Source organism: Adiantum capillus-veneris, chromosome 19, assembly GCF_014529385.1.
Source record: "Adiantum capillus-veneris isolate H3 chromosome 19, ASM1452938v2, whole genome shotgun sequence".
NCBI lineage: Eukaryota > Viridiplantae > Streptophyta > Polypodiopsida > Polypodiales > Pteridaceae > Adiantum > Adiantum capillus-veneris.
Genome location: NC_140949.1, coordinates 128,662,237 through 128,681,344, shown reverse-complemented (window position 1 = coordinate 128,681,344; position 19,108 = coordinate 128,662,237). Strand labels below are relative to the sequence as shown.

At 43.8% G+C, this 19,108-nt stretch overlaps 2 protein-coding genes across 2 annotated transcripts; both read right to left on the bottom strand.

Annotated features, from left to right (window-relative positions):
- Window positions 1-914: 914 nt before the first annotated feature.
- On the bottom strand, window positions 915-1,515 carry LOC147434854 (uncharacterized). The gene is made up of 2 exons (XM_086490040.1): window positions 998-1,515; window positions 915-957 (listed from the first exon to the last, which is right to left on the bottom strand). The coding sequence occupies exons 1-2, from the start codon at window positions 1,513-1,515 to the stop codon at window positions 915-917; spliced, it is 561 nt and encodes a 186-aa protein (XP_086346166.1).
- Window positions 1,516-16,625: 15,110 nt separating this feature from the next.
- LOC147434853 (uncharacterized) lies at window positions 16,626-19,032 on the bottom strand. Its single transcript, XM_086491254.1, has 2 exons — window positions 16,709-19,032; window positions 16,626-16,668 (listed from the first exon to the last, which is right to left on the bottom strand). Exons 1-2 carry the CDS (start codon window positions 17,428-17,430, stop codon window positions 16,626-16,628), a joined length of 765 nt encoding a protein of 254 aa, XP_086347380.1. The 5' UTR covers window positions 17,431-19,032.
- Window positions 19,033-19,108: the final 76 nt, after the last annotated feature.

The window sequence follows — 19,108 nt, the reverse complement described above, 5'->3', positions numbered from 1 at the left end:
TGAAGATGTATCGCTCTAAGTAAAACTCTTTCTGTCACCACTCTTTTCTGCTTCATCCTCAAAAATTTTACAATTATCGACCATGTCTATTGCTACCTTGGTCACTTCGTCTAACGTACCACACTTCTTTAGGTACAAGTCCTTTTTCAGTACCTCACTCCGTAACCCTCGAATAAATCGACTGACTATTCTGGCTTCCGTCGGAAGTTCATCTACTGGACATCTTTTTACATACCTCTTCATTCTTCTGGAAGCGCCTCTTACAAACTCCTTGTTTTCCTGCTCGAAGTTTATAATTTGAGAGTAAGAGTTATGCTCTAAACCTCTTTCGGAAAACTCACCCGTGAACTCGTCATAGAACTCTTCCGTGCTTGTGAATTCTACGTTTTTCAAGGATTGAAACCAATCCGCTACGTCTCCCTCTAGGGTCATACCAAATCCTTGAAACTGCGTCCTAGCATCGGTGATATTCTCAGCCTCGATGACCTGCATAAAGCTGGCCACATGTCCAAAGGGGTCTCCTGAACCAGAAAATTTCTTGTTCACCCACTTCGCTACCTAGGATGGTCTGACTCATCGATCTCCAAACATTCTATCTGGAGCCATACCTCCCATGCACTCTTCTGCTGGAGCTCCTACTACAAGTGCTCTTCTTGCCGGTGCTCTGACAGTCACTCCATGTGATGGTGGATGTGTTGGTCTTGTATAGACCAAATGTCTCGTTTCTGGCCTTTCTGCTACCATACTTGTACTAGGAGTCTTTACTGCAGCTCTCATCGTAGTTCCTGCTATCACAACTCCTTCTTTTCCTCTAGTAGACTCCTTCGGAATGCTTTTCTCACATTTTGTATGCTCTGTCTCTCTTACGGACTCATCCATGAAATCTATATCAACCTTTTCTACACTCTTAGGCTTTATAGCGTCTGGGTCAAGTGTTGACACCGATACTCCATTGATCTTAAAGTTATGAAGATCTATTTGGATGGTCTTACAATACCTTCTCTCGTACTTGTCTACTATGAGACTAGGATATCCTGGTTTACTCCTATCCTCAAAGATATACAAATACTTCTCTTCCGTCAATTCTCTTAGTACAGGGTCCATGCACTTGTAAAAAGTGCTTCCCAATTCTGGTTGTCCTCGGTATAACCCATCTCCTAAGTGGTCGGTAAAGATTCTTTTTACCCAAATAGCGGTTTTGAATAAGGTCATAGGAAGTTCCGGTTGCTTTTCAGCAACGTCAAACTCTTCCTCATTCACCACTATGTTTCCAAACTCGTCCACTAGGTCCGGATCTCCTACAACTCGGTACTGGGAACCTTTCAAGTCCACATAACAATCAGCATTGTAGTAAGCGCCTACAAACTCGGGGGCCATTCCAGGAACATCACCACAGCGGTAATAGTAATTACCATTGCTGTCATGATATATGGCTGCTCCATGTCGGTTAGGGTACTTAAAGACTAACTCTATCTTGTTTTGTTCCTCGAAGAGATTAGATATCCCTCCTCCCATGTCACCACTTAAAACACTCCTGCCCTTTCCTTCAGAAGCCATGTCGGAGGATGAGTAGTCAGAGGACGTACTAGATCCTTCTTGTATAGCGGTTAAGGGTTCTAAGTCAAGTTGGTTTACACTCTCCTCAGTAGACGTTGTGCTTACTTGACTTTTGACACTTTTAGCTCCTGACTTAAAAAAGGCTCCTGATCTTAAATACATAAGAGACTCAAAGCTGTATTGCAAACTTGAAGCTTACCTGGATTTCTCCTGTGAGCTCCCGTTGTATGGCAATTATCCGTTGTATACATAAGTTTGGTATGTCTGCTCCTCTGTTCCTGTTTCTGGAAAGTTAGTCCCAAAAATTCCGCTCTGAAAGTTTCTATAAACTCCTTAGAGTGTCTAGATCCTTGCTGTGAGGTTCAATGTTGATTTTGGCCCATTTTCTAGCTTCAAAGACTTATAGCGCGCTATAAGAATTTAAGTCTATTCCTGGGGTGATTTTTGACCTTTGACTCCACTTGTCATGTGCACATCTAACCCCTATGTGTACATGAACATGCTGACACACCATTTCTAGGGTTTAGGACAGCCTAGGCAGTGCATCTAGCAACCTGTAGCTGTTCCGGCCATGCATCACCAATGCACTAGATTTAGTTGCATACCCTCTGATTGCACACCCACAGCATGATATCATCCATCTAGTAGCATAGCATGAGCAGTAGAACCTCTGCAAGCCATTTTACCCTTACCCAAGTCACTGGATCATTTACCGTGTGAACGGCCTCTTATAAGCATTGAGTGACTGTTCACATTCCATTTAATTAATTATTGAGATCGTGGTGCACCTAAAAGCCACTGCTCAACGCCAGCGCCACACTTCAGCCCAGATCGCAAGAGAGAGGCCAAGTCCTTCTAGCGTTCTCAACCCAGCAGGAGCTTCTAGTGTTTCTGCAATTGAAGTAGCCCTGGCGGTTGTGCCCTTATGCATCAGCCCAGCGTTTTTGGATAAGGACAGCCGAAGAACCTCAGATCTGCCAGCGTTTGTGCATCAGCCCTGCCGCTTGGGGATTAGCACCAGATTCAGCCCGCAAGAACAGCCAGCGTTTTCCCCTTTGCTGCAGCCTTGCCACATCGGAGTCACCGCGACGAAGTACCAGATCTACATCAATTTTGCAAGCCATTGCAAATCTGTCGTTGATCTCAGTTTTCAGCCCATTCGCCACGCAGAACCTCATCATTCCGTAGCAGATCCTCGCCACGAGAGCTTGCCACGACCCGGATCGGCACGGACAATTTTCAGCCATCACGACAGTCCATTCAGTCTCAGATTTAGCCTCATTTCAGCCCTTGACTTTGCATGCATTCACCGTCCTTGGCATCGGCAGCAGATCAACCCGTCATCGACGACAGTTGCAGATTTGCATCGCATTCAAAGCATTCAGTTTTCAGCCCTAGTCTCGTCATCGTCGGCACCACCGTTGGCCTCGACATAGCATCATTTAGTACTCACAGCATTCAGTCATTGTACCAAACATTTGTGCAATCTAAAGCAAATACCACATCGATAACGGTGTGGGGGGCCCTTGGAGGGGGGTTTGGGACCCAATCTGGTGTCGTGTCTTTCTCTCTCTCCTTAGCACTCTCATGCACTTGTACGCACAGTATTTCATTGCCTTCTTGTTTTGGTCATTGCACAACATTCTCTCATTGCAATAGGTGAAGGCTCTCCCTTCATCTCATTAAAAGGAACCTTAAGCGTGACTTGAGCACACATCCTGAGCTGCACCATCATTCACATCCGCTGCACATTACACCAATTCTTGGTTCAACTTGCTCTTTTAGCACCTCTTGTCAAGTTTCACTCAATTTGAACTTTTTCTTTGGTTTCTGGGTCAATTTTAGTGTTTCGTTTCAGTAACGCAATTTCTTGACAGGGGTTTTGAGGTACTTAGATTTGTCCAAATGACTTGAAATTTTGCATGCAAGCTTAATAGGGCTAGATGATTCTACACTTAAGAGGGTTTGCCAAAATAAAGCTCCTAAGTGCGCTATGGGACTTATAGCGCGCTATAAGACATAAGTTGTACACTTTCAGTGATTTTTCAATTGTCTTATAGCGCGCTATAAGACATAAGTTGTACACTTTCAGTGATTTTAAGTGTCAAGTTTCACTTCAATTGGAGTTTGTTTGACCTCAGTTGGACACTTAGTTCCGTTTCAGATAGCAGGTTTGAACTGACTCTCCACCTTTTATGCATCCAAATTTTCCCAAATTTGATGTGCAACCCTCTTTTTGTTTGTTTAATGCAATGGTAATGCTCAAGCTCTCAGTTTGCACCCAACTGGTAGTTTCTTGTCGTATAGCGCGCTATAAGATGAACATAATAGTTTTGGCACAGTTTTCCACTCTGTCTTGCTCCAGGTGTCTTCACAAGGTTATGAAAAGTCCATATGTCAAGTTTCATGCAAATATGATTTTATTTGCTATCCCCTTTTTGGCTTTGAACTAATTTGACATAACACTTGGAGTTTCTGTGTTGGTAACTGTATTTGTTGATTCCCAAATTCTTAACACTTGATTTTTAAGGTTCAAAGATCATGTAGAAGACTCACCAACAACTCTTAGCACTCAATTGCCTGTCAGGTAGCCTAAAAGACATATAGCGCTATAAGTGTTTTTGGCTATCTGGCTCCTATTTCTTACTTTTATTGGTTGCTATGAGTTCCCCTATTCTCCCTGATCCCCAATATGAGTTCAAGTATCAATACCCCTTTCTTTCACTCTTGTTTGGACAGATTCTCCCTTACGATTGTTTCAACCCTTTTTGTTTCCGTTTCGTCGCAATTGTCTGCGTTGTCTCAAGCGCTGGATCCAAATCCAAATATATGGTCAATGTGCATCCTCTAAGGATGTGTAGGGTGGGTTTTGCTTTCAAGGCAGGCAAAAAGCCTTGTTGTTTCCCTTTTTTGTTACTTTGCATTTTTCTTAGCGTTTTTTCCACATCAGCACTTCACAACCATAACCAAACAACCACAACTCAAAACCAAACCTCTAAACTAGAATACCTAACTAATCCTATCTTGTCGCAAACTCTCGGCAAGACGCTAGCTTATTGGCTATCTACTAGACCTCAGGATACCCTCTCCTCGATCTTCTCTAAAGGTTATAAGCTCTCTCTAGCCTAAGCTAAAGCAAGCTTCCATCACGCAAGTGTCGTAGGGTTCCTACTTATGGTCTTGTGTCCCCGGCAACGGCGCCAATGTTGCGCGAGCAACTCACACCCGAATAGTGCAAAACACACCTCTCAACAAAATGTCAATCGAGGCCATAAGTGACACGGTAGGTGCACGTAGACAATCCCGTTAGCTTGTCAGGCTGGGACCAACCCACACATACACACTTACAAATGGTTCAACTTCTGAACTAATCACAGATCTCTTAACTGCACCAAATGTCCTGCGGATTCCTAATCACTGTCAAACACCTTAAACGAGGTCCGAATTGCACGAAACTCAAGACACACCATCCCCTCACTAGGACAATACTATCCTGAAGTCCCTAAGTCAAAACCCTAACCCTAACCCTCTCAAATACACTCGCACTATAAGACAGGTCAAAATTCTGGAACTCTGCAAAACCTAACTCTGAAGCTATCTACACGAAGATAATCTCGCCCTGGTTCTAACAAGTACTTGATCATCGAAAACGGAGTTCGTATGAGGTACTTACGACCGTTTGAAGCTCGTAGCCGACGGACTCTTTCTGTGCGCTTCGCGTGCAATGTTGGCTATAGGTGCGTAGCTCTCGGCGAGGCTACAGCGTTGATGTGGTCGGCTCGTCAATCGGATGAGGTAGTGGCGCGTAGCATCAAGATGAAGATACACAAACTCTCACTCTCTCACTCACGACACAGAGTTCTCGTAATCCACTTATCAATTCAAAAGTTATTGTTTACAAATGACTTGAGTGCCTTATATACTAAGGTCACTTGGTTTCTCAAAAGAGATAAAAAATGTAAGGTTAACCTACTCAATATTTACAAGTTGGAAATGCTTTTAGCATCCCAGCTTCCGTAAGATCAAAATGAAAAGGATTACAAGGTTCTCCCATAATTCCATAACACGTCTTTGAATAAACGAGAGTTCAAAAGTAGACCAAGCTTATTACAAGGGAAATTGAAGTTACATATGGCGTAGTTGGCCTAGGCTGCCAACACCAACCAACCTCTCTACGTGGCTGATGCAAGAGCTAGAGAAAATCCAGCAAGATGTAACGTACCACATAGTAGCCAAGAGCACCTGGTTGGCCACTACGACCCTGCCAGCAAGAGAAAGCCGCACTGAGCTGAAATGCAGTAACTTCCTCCGAATAGAGAGGAGGAGAGGAGCAATCTGTTGCTCTGGTGTCAAATCCAAGCCAACCTGACAACCAAGATATCTTATAGGTGTCCCAGGGGAAGCCACCTAAAACCCTCTCTTGTTGACCAGTCTGATGTGGGAGCACTGCCAACCCAGAAAGCCACTATCTTCCTCCAGTTGATCAATGCCCCCGACGCACAACAGAACACCTCAAGAGCCTGCTCACACCTATGTAGATTTGCCTCTTGGCCCTCCAAGTACAACCCTGAGTCATCTGCAAACTCTACATCCAAAAGCTCCTCTTCCTTGATGGGCAATTGGAGGCCTCTCAGACCCACCTCCTGTGTAGTCAAATATCTGCTTATCGCCTCAGCGTAGAAAAGAAAGAAGAAGGGACCAAGAGAACATCCCTGTTGAACCGATCGCGTGAGCAAAAAGCGATCCCCTCTTCCCCCTGCCAAAAGCATTTGACTGTGAGCACGCCTGTATAGAGCTGACACCCCCTGATCCAAGCATCTGAGAACCCCATGCGATGTAGAGTGCCCTCTAAGAAATCCCAATCCACTCTGTCATACGCCTTCTCAAAGTCGAGAAGAAGTACGACGAGGTCCTCTCCCTTGAGCTGAGCTAAGGCCGTCGCCTCCCAGAAAGTGAAGATGTTGTCAAGGATGCTACGCTCCTTGACAAAGCCTTTCTACGTCCCATGTATGAGGCTCTGTAGCAGTGGCTGGATTCTCAACTCAGAGCCTTCGCCAAAATTTTGTAGGCTGAGTTGAGAATGGTGATGGGTCGCCACTGCCTCATCTCGTCCAGTGATCCTCCCTCCTTGGGGATGAGAAAGATCAATCCTTTGCTCAGATTGTCAGGCATCTCACCAGTGTGCAGAATGTACTGATAAGCGCTACACAAATCGTGACCAAGCACCTCCCAGTACTCCAAAAAGAAGCTCGGAGTCAAGCCATCCTCCCCTAGGCAACCGCCACGTGAGCATCATGAATCTCATCCGGCTGGAGGGGTAGCTCAAGTCTATGGCGCATCTCCTCAGTGACCAAACAAGGTATCTGTGTCCACACCTGCTCTCTGTATGCATCTCTGGCTAAAAGACATTTAGCACGCTATAACTGTTTTTGGCTATCTGGCTCCTGTTTCTTACTTTTATTGGTTGCTGTGAGTTCCCCTGTTCTCCCTGATCCCCAATATGAGTTCAAGTATCAATACCCCTTTCTTTCACTCTTGTTTGGACAGATTCTACCTTACGGTTGTTTCAACAAGTACTTGATCATCAAAAACGGAGTTCGTGTGAGGTACTTACGACCGTTTGAAGCTCGTAGCAGCCGGACTCTTTCTGTGCGCTTCGCGTGGAATGTTGGCTATAGCCACGTAGCTCTCGACGAGGTTACAGCGTTGGCGTGGTCGGCTCGTCAATCGGATGAGGTAGTGGCGCGTAGCATCAAGATGAAGATACACAGACTCTCACTCTCTCACTCACGACACAGAGTTCTCGTAATCCACTTATCAATTCAAAAGTTATTGTTTACAAATGACCTAAGTGCCTTATATACTAAGGTCACTTGGTTTCTCAAAAGAGATAAAAAATGTAAGGTTAACCTACTCAATATTTACAAGTTGGAAATGCTTTTAGCCTCCCGGCTTCCGTAAGATCAAAGTGTCAAGTACCCCGCAGAATTCTCAGAACCAACAGACTGGTAAGAACAATGGTAAGAACGGTAATTCTTCTTCTTCTCCATCTTCTTCTACTTCATGAGCACAAAACACTCACAATGAACCTAAGGGAAAGGTTAAACTCAGGACACCCCTAAGTTGACGCCTGATGAAAAATCTGCTCAAGGTATCGTAGGAGGTAGGTTAACTCTAGAGGAGATTACTGAATATAAGAAAGAAGGTCGATGTTTTGAATGTCACACTAAGGTTCATATGAAACAAGATTGTCCAAAGAAAGAACCTAAGGCACCTAGAGAACCCACAGAACCCACATCTTTTGTTAGTGTCATACAACGAGAAACTAATGTGTCCACAGTTTCTCATGATCATCTAGATGAGTCTCTCATGCAGTGTTATGGTCGTGTGAAAAACGAACGCATTGTCATCTTGTTTGATCCTGGCAGTATGCATGATGTGATTAGTGACTCTCTTGTGAAGAGTGCAGACCTAGAAGTTAGTGCTATAGATCCCATCGAGGTCTACGGTTTTGCTCTTGGCATGCACACTTCGTTTACACATGAATGTATGAATGTGACCGTGGCTATTCAAAATGTCTGCATTAAACGAAATTTTGTGATTTCGCCTCTCACTGGACGTGATGTGATTTTTGGCATTAAGTGGTTTAAGGAGTATAACCCACAGATTAATTGGAAAGAAAACACTCTCTCTCTTCCAGTGAATAGATCACCTCATGTGGTTCTTCGCTGTGACACGAGCATTCCATCTGTGCCAGTCATTTCTCACTCTAGTGTGTTGCACAAGGTGAAAACACGTACGTGCATAGCTTCAATTTGCAAACATTTTCAACACTTAGAAAAGAACCAATCATTGCATGGAAAAGAACAAGAAAAGCATCATGAAAAAGTCTCTCTCTGAGCACGACATACATGTTTTGCACCAGAAAGAAGTGATTGTTCGAAAGGAGCATCAAGCCTTCAAGTTGCTCCAGGCTGTACCGAGTACAACTTGGGGTGACCGTCAAGCTAGATGGTTCCAGTTTTGTGAGCAATTTGGTGGTTTGAATGTATCTCGAAAAGCTAACCCTATTGCAGATTCGATCAGTCACGCAGGACCGATCTTGACTCCCAAGTCGAGGTCAATAGTACCCCATCAGGGAGTATTTTTCTCTCTCTTGTTTAGTCTTTTTGCGTTGTTTGTGTCTCTCACTTTAGAAAAGATAAGTGCATTTTGTGACACATTCACAGTCGAAGCATTAGCACGCTTGTCCAACAAGCATTGGTATTCCCTTTGTGGTTTGCCACAGTGGATAGGTGTAGGTCAAAAGATTCAGTTTCGCACTCATTTATTGTATTGGACAGATGCGTTTATGGTTTTGTGTTTAGCAATTTTTCGGGATGGACCCTCAATGGAGCTCCTGGACGCAGATGGACGCGAGATCATAGACGGCATTGAAGACAAGGTCCAGACTCCGAGTATTTGGCATCGCTTTCAGTGCGGCCCAAAGAAGCAAGCATTGCAAACCTTTATGAAGTTCAAGTAACGCGACACCCACGCAGCAGAGTGGGCAGGCGAAGTCTACTTCGAAGATTCTGAGCAGTTTTTGGCTGACTCACTGGTGGCCGTACAGATCGGTACCAGTACCTCACCTTGAAAAGGAGGGGATGTCATGTGCACATCTAACCCTATGTGTACATGAACATGCTGACACACCATTTCTAGGGTTTAGGACAGCCTAGGCAGTGCATCTGGCAACCTGTAGCCGTTCCGGCCATGCATCGCCAATGCACTAGATTTAGTTGCATACCCTCCGATTGCACACCCACAGCATGATATCATCCATCTAGTAGCATAGCATGAGCAGTAGAACCTCTGCAAGCCATTTTACCCTTACCCAAGTCACTGGATCATTTACCGTGTGAACGGCCTCTTATAAGCATTGAGTGACTGTTCACATTCCATTTAATTAATATTGAGATCGTGGAGCACCTAAAAGCCACTGCTCGACCTACAGCAAGGGGTATAATTGGAGAGCCCAGCGCCACACTTCAGCCCAGATCGCAAGAGAGAAGCCAAGTCCTTCTAGTGTTTCTGCAATTGAAGTAGCCCTGGCGGTTGTGCCCTTATGCATCAGCCCAGCGTTTTTGGATAAGGACAGCCGAAGAACCTCAGATCTGCCAGCGTTTGTGCATCAGCCCTGCCGCTTGGGGATTAGCACCAGATTCAGCCCGCAAGAACAGCCAGCGTTTTCCCCTTTGCTGCAGCCTTGCCGCATCGGAGTCACCGCGACGAAGTACCAGATCTACATCAATTTTGCAAGCCATTGCAAATCTGTCGTTGATCTCAGTTTTCAGCCCATTCGCCACGCAGAACCTCATCATTCCGTAGCAGATCCTCGCCACGAGAGCTTGCCACGACCCAGAGTTTATGTGTTGGTAACTATATTTGTTGATTCCCAAATTCTTCAACACTTGATTTTTAAGGTTCAAAGATCATGTAGAAGACTCACCAACAACTCTTAGCACTCAATTGCCTGTCAGGTAGCCTAAAAGACATATAGCGCTATAAGTGTTTATGACTATCTGGCTCCTGTTTCTTACTTTTATTGGTTACTGTGAGTTCCCCTGGTCTCCTTGATCCCCAATATGAGTTCAAGTATCAATACCCCTTTCTTTCACTCTTGTTTGGACAGATTCTCCCTTACGGTTGTTTCAACCCTTTTTGTTTCCGTTTCGTTGCAATTGTCTGCGTTGTTTCAAGCGCTGGATCCAAATCTAAATATATGGTCAATGTGCATCCTCTAGTGATGTGTAGGGTGGGTTTTGCTTTCAAGGCAAGCAAAAAGCCTTGTTGTTTTCCTTTTTTGTTACTTTGCGTTTTTCTTAGCGTTTTTTTCACATCAGCACTTCACGACCATAACCAAACAACCACAACTCAAAACCAAAACTCTAAACTACAATACCTAACTAATCCTATCTTGTCGTAGACCCTTGGCAAGACGCTGGCTTCCTGGCTATCTACTAGACCTCAGGATATCCTCTCCTGGATCTTCTCTAAAGGTTTCAAGCTCTCTCTAGCCTAAGCTAAAGCAAGCTTCCATCACGCAAGTGTCGTAGGCTTCATACTTATGGTCTTGTGTCTCCGGCAACGGCGCCAATGTTGCGGGAGCAACTCACACCCGAATAGTGCAAAACACACCTCTCAACAAAATGTTAATCGAGGCCACAAGTGACACGGTAGGTGCACATAGACAACCCTGTTAGCTTGTCAGGCTGGGACCAACCCACACATACACACTTACAGATGGTTCAACTTTCGAATTAATCACAGATCTCTTAACTGCACCAAATGTCCTGCCAACAGGTAGCTTTAATTCCTCTATGCCCTGCATAAGGAGGAGCATGAAATTCATACATTACTTTCTCACGTAGTGAGTTAGTAACGCATAGCCTCCATCTTTCTTTTGCACTAATAAAACTGGTGAACAAAATGAAGATGAGCTAGGTCCAACCATTCCTTTCTCAACCAAGTCATGCAGTTGCCGCATAATCTCCTCTTGTTGAGCTTGAGAAACTCGATAAGGAGGTTTATTAGTGGTGGCAGAAGCTCAATTGCATGGTCATCATCCCCTCGTTTTGGAGGCAGTTCATTAGGGATGTCGTCAATAAAAATATCTTGGAATCCATTTAGGAAGCTAGATAACTCTAATTCCTTTTTATTTCTTTATTTTTATTTGACAAAACATTAGGTTCAATTTGAGAGTCTTTTACGAATATCATGTACATTCTATCTCTTTATTGACTTATCAAAAGCTTGCTTATGTACAAGAGGTATAGTGTTACCTGACTCGTTAGCATATATGTACATGTCTTTGTCCCTGTATCTTCTTCTTCGAGCAAGGAAACTACACCCGCCCTTATATGCTTGAGCCCATCCCTTTTGAGTGTCATATGCACTATCACTTCCATCCGGCTCAACTCTTATTCGCTAGAATGCAAAATGGGACGTTGGGGCACCGGTGAGAAGTCTCATCGATTCTACACTATATGCCCCCCACACAAGCTTGCGAGTTTAAGCCATAGGTCATATTTGACCTCATGATATGTTTCGTTTGGTCCCATGGGTTATATTTGACCTTTGAGGTCGATAATGAAATCTCAATCTCTCTCTCTCTCTCTCTCGTCGCGTCGCGCGGCCCGGGGGGGGGATGATGGGGGATGTTTCTCTTTTCGAGTCTTCTATGTCAGTCTTCAAAAGCCAATCTCAACTACCCATGACACTCACCGTGGAATGATTAGCAATAAATAAATACATTTTTTCTAAAGACAGAGAAAAAAATGGGAAGATTAAAGCCGCAACGCCCCCCCTCTTGAATGATTAGTAAGGTAGCCCAAGAAAACTAAAAACTAAAACACAAAGTTTAAGGCAGTGTGAAGGAGAGAGTCTTTTTTTTCTTTTGTGGCTTGTCATTTGAAGAAGCTCAGTGGGTCACCCAAGAACCTTTGACCTAAGGTAAAAGTTTCAATAGATCACTAAAGCCTTTGCCATTGGCCGGTCAAAAAGGTGGGCCTATTGGTTTTATTTTAAGAAGTTAAAATTCACTCTGGTTTAGTCGAGATGATGGAAGAGCAAGCTCAGGCAACGTGTTGGTTGCATGACTTCCATGCATTTGTTAAAATGACAGTGCACTTACCAACATGGGAATAATTACCTAGTCTAGACGTGGTAAAGATTGACATTTTGAGAGCTCTTTCTTGATTATGGTGGCACATGGTTGGTGGGGTGATTTTTCTAGTTAATGGATTATGGTGATAAGTGAGACCTCACCCCACTAAATTTCTAGACAAATGATCCTCTTCATGAACCATTTCTTAGAGGTACTATGTTGTCTAGGCACATGCGCTCTACACTAATGAATTCAATGAGTTAGTTTTTTGAAATTTTATTGTGATGAGAGTAGGGGAGGACCCTGAAGCTGAATCTAAGGAGATGCCTTGATCATTGAAAAAGAAAAGAATCTCTCCCTCTCTCTGTCTCTCTCTTTTCGCGTGGGTCACCCTCCTCCTCTTTCTCTCTGCTCTGCTCTTTCCACGTGGGCAAATGTATGGGTCACTCCCTCTCTCTCTCTCTGTGCGCTCAAGGTTGATGCGGTGCAGCACAGCAGAGACAATCTCTCTCTCGCTACTAGATAAGCACTAAACAAGAGAAGAGCGTCTACAAACGACAGACCATAATTGGCAAAAGAAATGGGCACGTGGTGGGAGGCTAGGCAGCCAGCTGCGCAGGGACATGGGGGCCCGGGCTGAGCAGCGCTATGTGCGTGCGCCAGGGTTAGTTGCAAGATCCAGGGAGGCAACAACGAGCATTGTTTTCTTTTCAACAACAGGCATCGTTTTTTGGGGAGTGGGCAGTGCTACCCACAACATGACAAGCATCGTTTTCAACAGGAGCCATCGCTGAGAGCTGCGGAGGGTGTAGAGTGAATGGGAGAGGTTTTGGTGTTGGTGAGGGGACAGAGCCGAAGGGAACAGATAGAGGCAACGGAGTTCGAGGAGGGCGCAGAGAGTGCACGCTACAAGCTCTTGTATAACAGGAAAGAGGATTGAGGGGATGAGAGATGGCACCGAAGGAACGACAGAGGGGTGGGCGTTGCTAGGAATTGGGATAGATTTTACTTGCGAAAGTGGAGGAGGAGGAATCTAAAAAGATTCCTATTAATAAAACTTGTGAGCATTAGTAGTAGTAGTAGTAGTAGTAAGAAGTAGGATAGTGAGATTATATCATTGATTTTCAATGAGCAATTCCTAGTAACCGCAACCCATCATATCGCATTGGATATGTCCTTGCCTTTTGTACACACCACGTCTTTGAATGCAACTTTCGCCCCCATCTCAACCTACATGAGTATCCACACACCTCCCATGCCAAGCCCTCGCCCAATGAGAAAGTTGGAAGATTATTCTAAAATGCACGCCTAACCATGCACTACCACGTTGGTATTTTTATTTCTTCTTGGTCTTGTGTTTTTTTAGTGATCTTAGGCTGCTAAAGTAATAAGGAAGATATTATAGACTAAGTAACGATGTATTTGAAAGAGTACAATAATTGATTTTATAGAAATCATGCAAAACCTTACATGTAAGGAAGGCATTTAATAATTCTTCTCACCTCAAATCATAGAAGCATTAAAAGGGGGTCATATTTTCTTGTATCAATCGAGAATAAGGGGTGTGCAAGGACTCTTTGGTCGTCTCCTCTACAAAGAGTGGACGACCACTTTGAGAGGGAGTTTTTTCTCAAGGAGGAGGATCATACACTAATGTGTACTTGACAAAGCTCGCAAAGCAAAGACGGGAGGTGGCACAATGAGGACTTAAGTAAGATAATTTCTCTTAGTCCAAAGGAGCTAGCTTGGTTGGTTGAGTACTCGACCTCCGTGACCCAGGTCATGCGTTCGAGTGCGGCCAGCAACCTTGAGCGCTCGTAAGGACGTTATTTGTCACCTCGCACACCGGATGAGTGCGATTGACCAGAAAAAAAGAGAAATTACTTTAGATTTTTATAATCCAAAGTTACTTGAATTTAATTAATTTATAAATATTTTATATTTTTAAAAGTTTTGATATTTTTTAATAGATGCATTACAGAGGACGATTTAAATGTTGCGGATGATTGATCTTGATTGAACAGAAACTTGATCATTGTCTGAATATGTTAAAAATAGAACCACACTACTTTTCTTATAGTTCATCAATGCAAGCTAGCTATGTATTGCAATAGTCAATGTAATTTGTACATGTTTCATTCTTTCCTAAAATCTTAATGTCAATCTACCTATGTCTTGGTTTTTCCCATGCTAGATCTCAGTATGAGGATCTCAAGGAGGGCGAGACTACAGTTCGAGCATCAGAAAGCTAGGGACCGAGCTGCAATCAGATTGAAACTAGCTCACCGTTCATATGCTAAGTCATGGTTCAAAATTATTGCCCTAGACACAGATTGGACAATACAATGGGGCATTCTTGTCCACAATATAGAAATATGTCCGTTATGCGCGGCGATAGACTTCACATATGATGATAAACGATCCCGCCAAAGAAACGAAATGGAAAGTCCTGCAGGCCTCACTTCAGTTTTGTTACTTGGCACTTTCGAACATGCAAAAGTCAAATACTCATGGATGACATGCACTTCTTGTAAAAAATCCAATTCACATTCACAGTATATTGTCATCCATGTCCCAGACTACATACATCGACTTCTCTCTACACAACAATTGCACACCCAATTGCTCAACATTATCGACATCTCAATCAGTGTGGCCAAATCTACAAACGCTATAGCATGATGACTACTAGAGCGCAGGTCACTGCTGGACAATCCATTAATATCTTGGTCGTATGGTGCTAGTTTGCAATCTACAGCTCATGACCTTTTTACCTCAGTCATTTCAGATGTCCTTGCTTACAATATCACAAACAACCCTATACTGCAACGATACAAGTGTATGGTCAAACGCTCGCACAAGAGAATAGGATTGTGCGTACTCTCTGAAGATGATCTTGGTGAAATGATCTGACGTCATGCAGAATTGCAACCATTTGATCTCATGGATCAGGTACAAAACGAGAACAATTTCTCAATTTTGCAAACATTGACTGAGTCATGAGTTTGGCTCTATACAGCTTTGCAATGAAGATATGCTTCTCCATCGTGTTGTATCCTTCATGTACAATGGTTTACCAAGCCGAAACTCAACTTTCAAAGACATCACGATAGAGTATACCGTCTTTCCTTTTTTATTTTCATTTGGACATGATTAATACAATGGACGGATTCGATTCAACGACTACATCAGAATGAGGATCCACACCCTATTCTCTTTGTATACATTACACAAGCCATATCTCCTGTTAATATATCAACTCAAACAAGCGATTCTAATCACGAACAACACAACCACTACTGTTTTGCAACGAGATATTGACAAGTAGAAGAAAGCACACAGGAATGCGAACGACAAAGAGGCCATTCGGAACATACTTCACTTCAACCATCCTGCAATAATTGTTGGCACTCCATCCTGGCATAAACGCTCTTTGAAGGACTTGATAAGTATGGTTGATGCATTGGGTTTACCAAACTTATTTGTTACATTCACGGCAAACGAAAGTATGGTTGATGCATGGGGTTTACCAAACTTATTCATTACATTCACGGCAAACGAAGTCACTACTACTAGGTGGAGTGAAGTCAACACAATCGAGAAAATAGCTAAAATGTTCAACTTTGACTTCTCTTGGAAAGATTGCCCAGTTGAATGTGTGTTGCTCTTTCATAATCGATTAAAACATTTCATGAATCGCTATATCTTGCAAGGAAACCAAATCCTTGGTCGTGTTCACCACCACTTTGTGCGATATGAGATCCAAAACAGAGGATCCCTCCATGCACATATCATTCTGTGGGTGGATGCAAATAACATTGACCAAGCAGCATCATAGATTTGTGCTCATATCCCTGTTGTGGTTGACAATGACACACATGCAAAGATGCTTCGTGAACTCGTCCTCAAGAAGCAAATGTACGTGTGACATGACGCATGTCGCATACACAACAATAAAAAGTGCAAGTATGGGTTTCCGTATGATGTCCAAGCAAACCCCCACCCAGTTCTAAACCCTCATTCTTTGAAGTGGATGTACTACCGCCCAAGTTATGAAGCTCGAAACGTGGTTCCTTACCATGCCACGATTCTTTTCCTTTGGGGAGCTCATATGAATATTCAACGTGTCACAAACTCTTCAATATCATATTATCTACTGAAATACACAATGAAAAGTGAAAGATTGAAACATTAAACATATCTGCTGATGCGGCCACGAAATTGGGCTTAGAAGGGCTTGACAAGATTAAACCACAAGTGATAGCTACTGCACTTCTAGCAAAATCAATTCCTGCTATCACAACTCCTTCTTTTCCTCTAGTAGACTCCTTCGGAATGCTTTTCTCACATTTTGTATGCTCTGTCTCTCTTACGGACTCATCCATGAAATCTATATCAACCTTTTCTACACTCTTAGGCTTTATAGCGTCTGGGTCAAGTGTTGACACCGATACTCCATTGATCTTAAAGTTATGAAGATCTATTTGGATGGTCTTACAATACCTTCTCTCGTACTTGTCTACTATGAGACTAGGATATCCTGGTTTACTCCTATCCTCAAAGATATACAAATACTTCTCTTCCGTCAATTCTCTTAGTACAGGGTCCATGCACTTGTAAAAAGTGCTTCCCAATTCTGGTTGTCCTCGGTATAACCCATCTCCTAAGTGGTCGGTAAAGATTCTTTTTACCCAAATAGCGGTTTTGAATAAGGTCATAGGAAGTTCCGGTTGCTTTTCAGCAACGTCAAACTCTTCCTCATTCACCACTATGTTTCCAAACTCGTCCACTAGGTCCGGATCTCCTACAACTCGGTACTGGGAACCTTTCAAGTCCACATAACAATCAGCATTGTAGTAAGCGCCTACAAACTCAGGGGCCATTCCAGGAACATCACCACAGCGGTAATAGTAATTACCATTGCTGTCATGATATATGGCTGCTCCATGTCGGTTAGGGTACTTAAAGACTAACTCTATCTTGTTTTGTTCCTCGAAGAGATTAGATGTCCCTCCTCCCATGTCACCACTTAAAACACTCCTGCCCTTTCCTTCAGAAGCCATGTCGGAGGATGAGTAGTCAGAGGACGTACTAGATCCTTCTTGTATAGCGGTTAAGGGTTCTAAGTCAAGTTGGTTTACACTCTCCTCAGTAGACGTTGTGCTTACTTGACTTTTGACACTTTTAGCTCCTGACTTAAAAAAGGCTCCTGATCTTAAATACATAAGAGACTCAAAGCTGTATTGCAAACTTGAAGCTTACCTGGATTTCTCCTGTGAGCTCCCGTTGTATGGCAATTATCCGTTGTATACATAAGTTTGGTCTGTCTGCTCCTCTGTTCCTGTTTCTGGAAAGTTAGTCCCAAAAATTCCGCTCTGAAAGTTTCTATAAACTCCTTAAGAGTGTCTAGATCCTTGCTGTGAGGTTCAATGTTGATTTTGGCCCATTTTCTAGCTTCAAAGACTTATAGCGCGCTATAAGAATTTAAGTCTATTCCTGGGGTGATTTTTGACCTTTGACTCCACTTGTCATGTGCACATCTAACCCTATGTGTACATGAACATGCTGACACACCATTTCTAGGGTTTAGGACAGCCTAGGCAGTGCATCTGGCAACCTGTAGCCGTTCCGGCCATGCATCACCAATGCACTAGATTTAGTTGCATACCCTCTGATTGCACACCCACAGCATGATATCATCCATCTAGTAGCATAGCATGAGCAGTAGAACCTCTGCAAGCCATTTTACCCTTACCCAAGTCACTGGATCATTTACCGTGTGAACGGCCTCTTATAAGCATTGAGTGACTGTTCACATTCCATTTAATTAATTATTGAGATCGTGGTGCACCTAAAAGCCACTGCTCAACGCCAGCGCCACACTTCAGCCCAGATCGCAAGAGAGAGGCCAAGTCCTTCTAGCGTTCTCAACCCAGCAGGAGCTTCCAGTGTTTCTGCAATTGAAGTAGCCCTGGCGGTTGTGCCCTTATGCATCAGCCCAGCGTTTTTGGATAAGGACAGCCGAAGAACCTCAGATCTGCCAGCGTTTGTGCATCAGCCCTGCCGCTTGGGGATTAGCACCAGATTCAGCCCGCAAGAACAGCCAGCGTTTTCCCCTTTGCTGCAGCCTTGCCACATCGGAGTCACCGCGACGAAGTACCAGATCTACATCAATTTTGCAAGCCATTGCAAATCTGTCGTTGATCTCAGTTTTCAGCCCATTCGCCACGCAGAACCTCATCATTCCGTAGCAGATCCTCGCCACGAGAGCTTGCCACGACCCGGATCGGCACGGACAATTTTCAGCCATCACGACAGTCCATTCAGTCTCAGATTTAGCCTCATTTCAGCCCTTGACTTTGCATGCATTCACCGTCCTTGGCATCGGCAGCAGATCAACCCGTCATCGACGACAGTTGCAGATTTGCATCGCATTCAAAGCATTCAGTTTTCAGCCCTAGTCTCATCATCGTCGGCACCACCGTTGGCCTCGACATAGCATCATTTAGTACTCACAGCATTCAGTCATTGTACCAAACATTTGTGCAATCTAAAGCAAATACCACATCGATAACGGTGTGGGGGGCCCTTGGAGGGGGGTTTGGGACCCAATCTGGTGTCGTGTCTTTCTCTCTCTCCTTAGCACTCTCATGCACTTGTACGCACAGTATTTCATTGCCTTCTTGTTTTGGTCATTGCACAACATTCTCTCATTGCAATAGGTGAAGGCTCTCCCTTCATCTCATTAAAAGGAACCTTAAGCGTGACTTGAGCACACATCCTGAGCTGCACCATCATTCACATCCGCTGCACATTACACCAATTCTTGGTTCAACTTGCTCTTTTAGCACCTCTTGTCAAGTTTCACTCAATTTGAACTTTTTCTTTGGTTTCTGGGTCAAT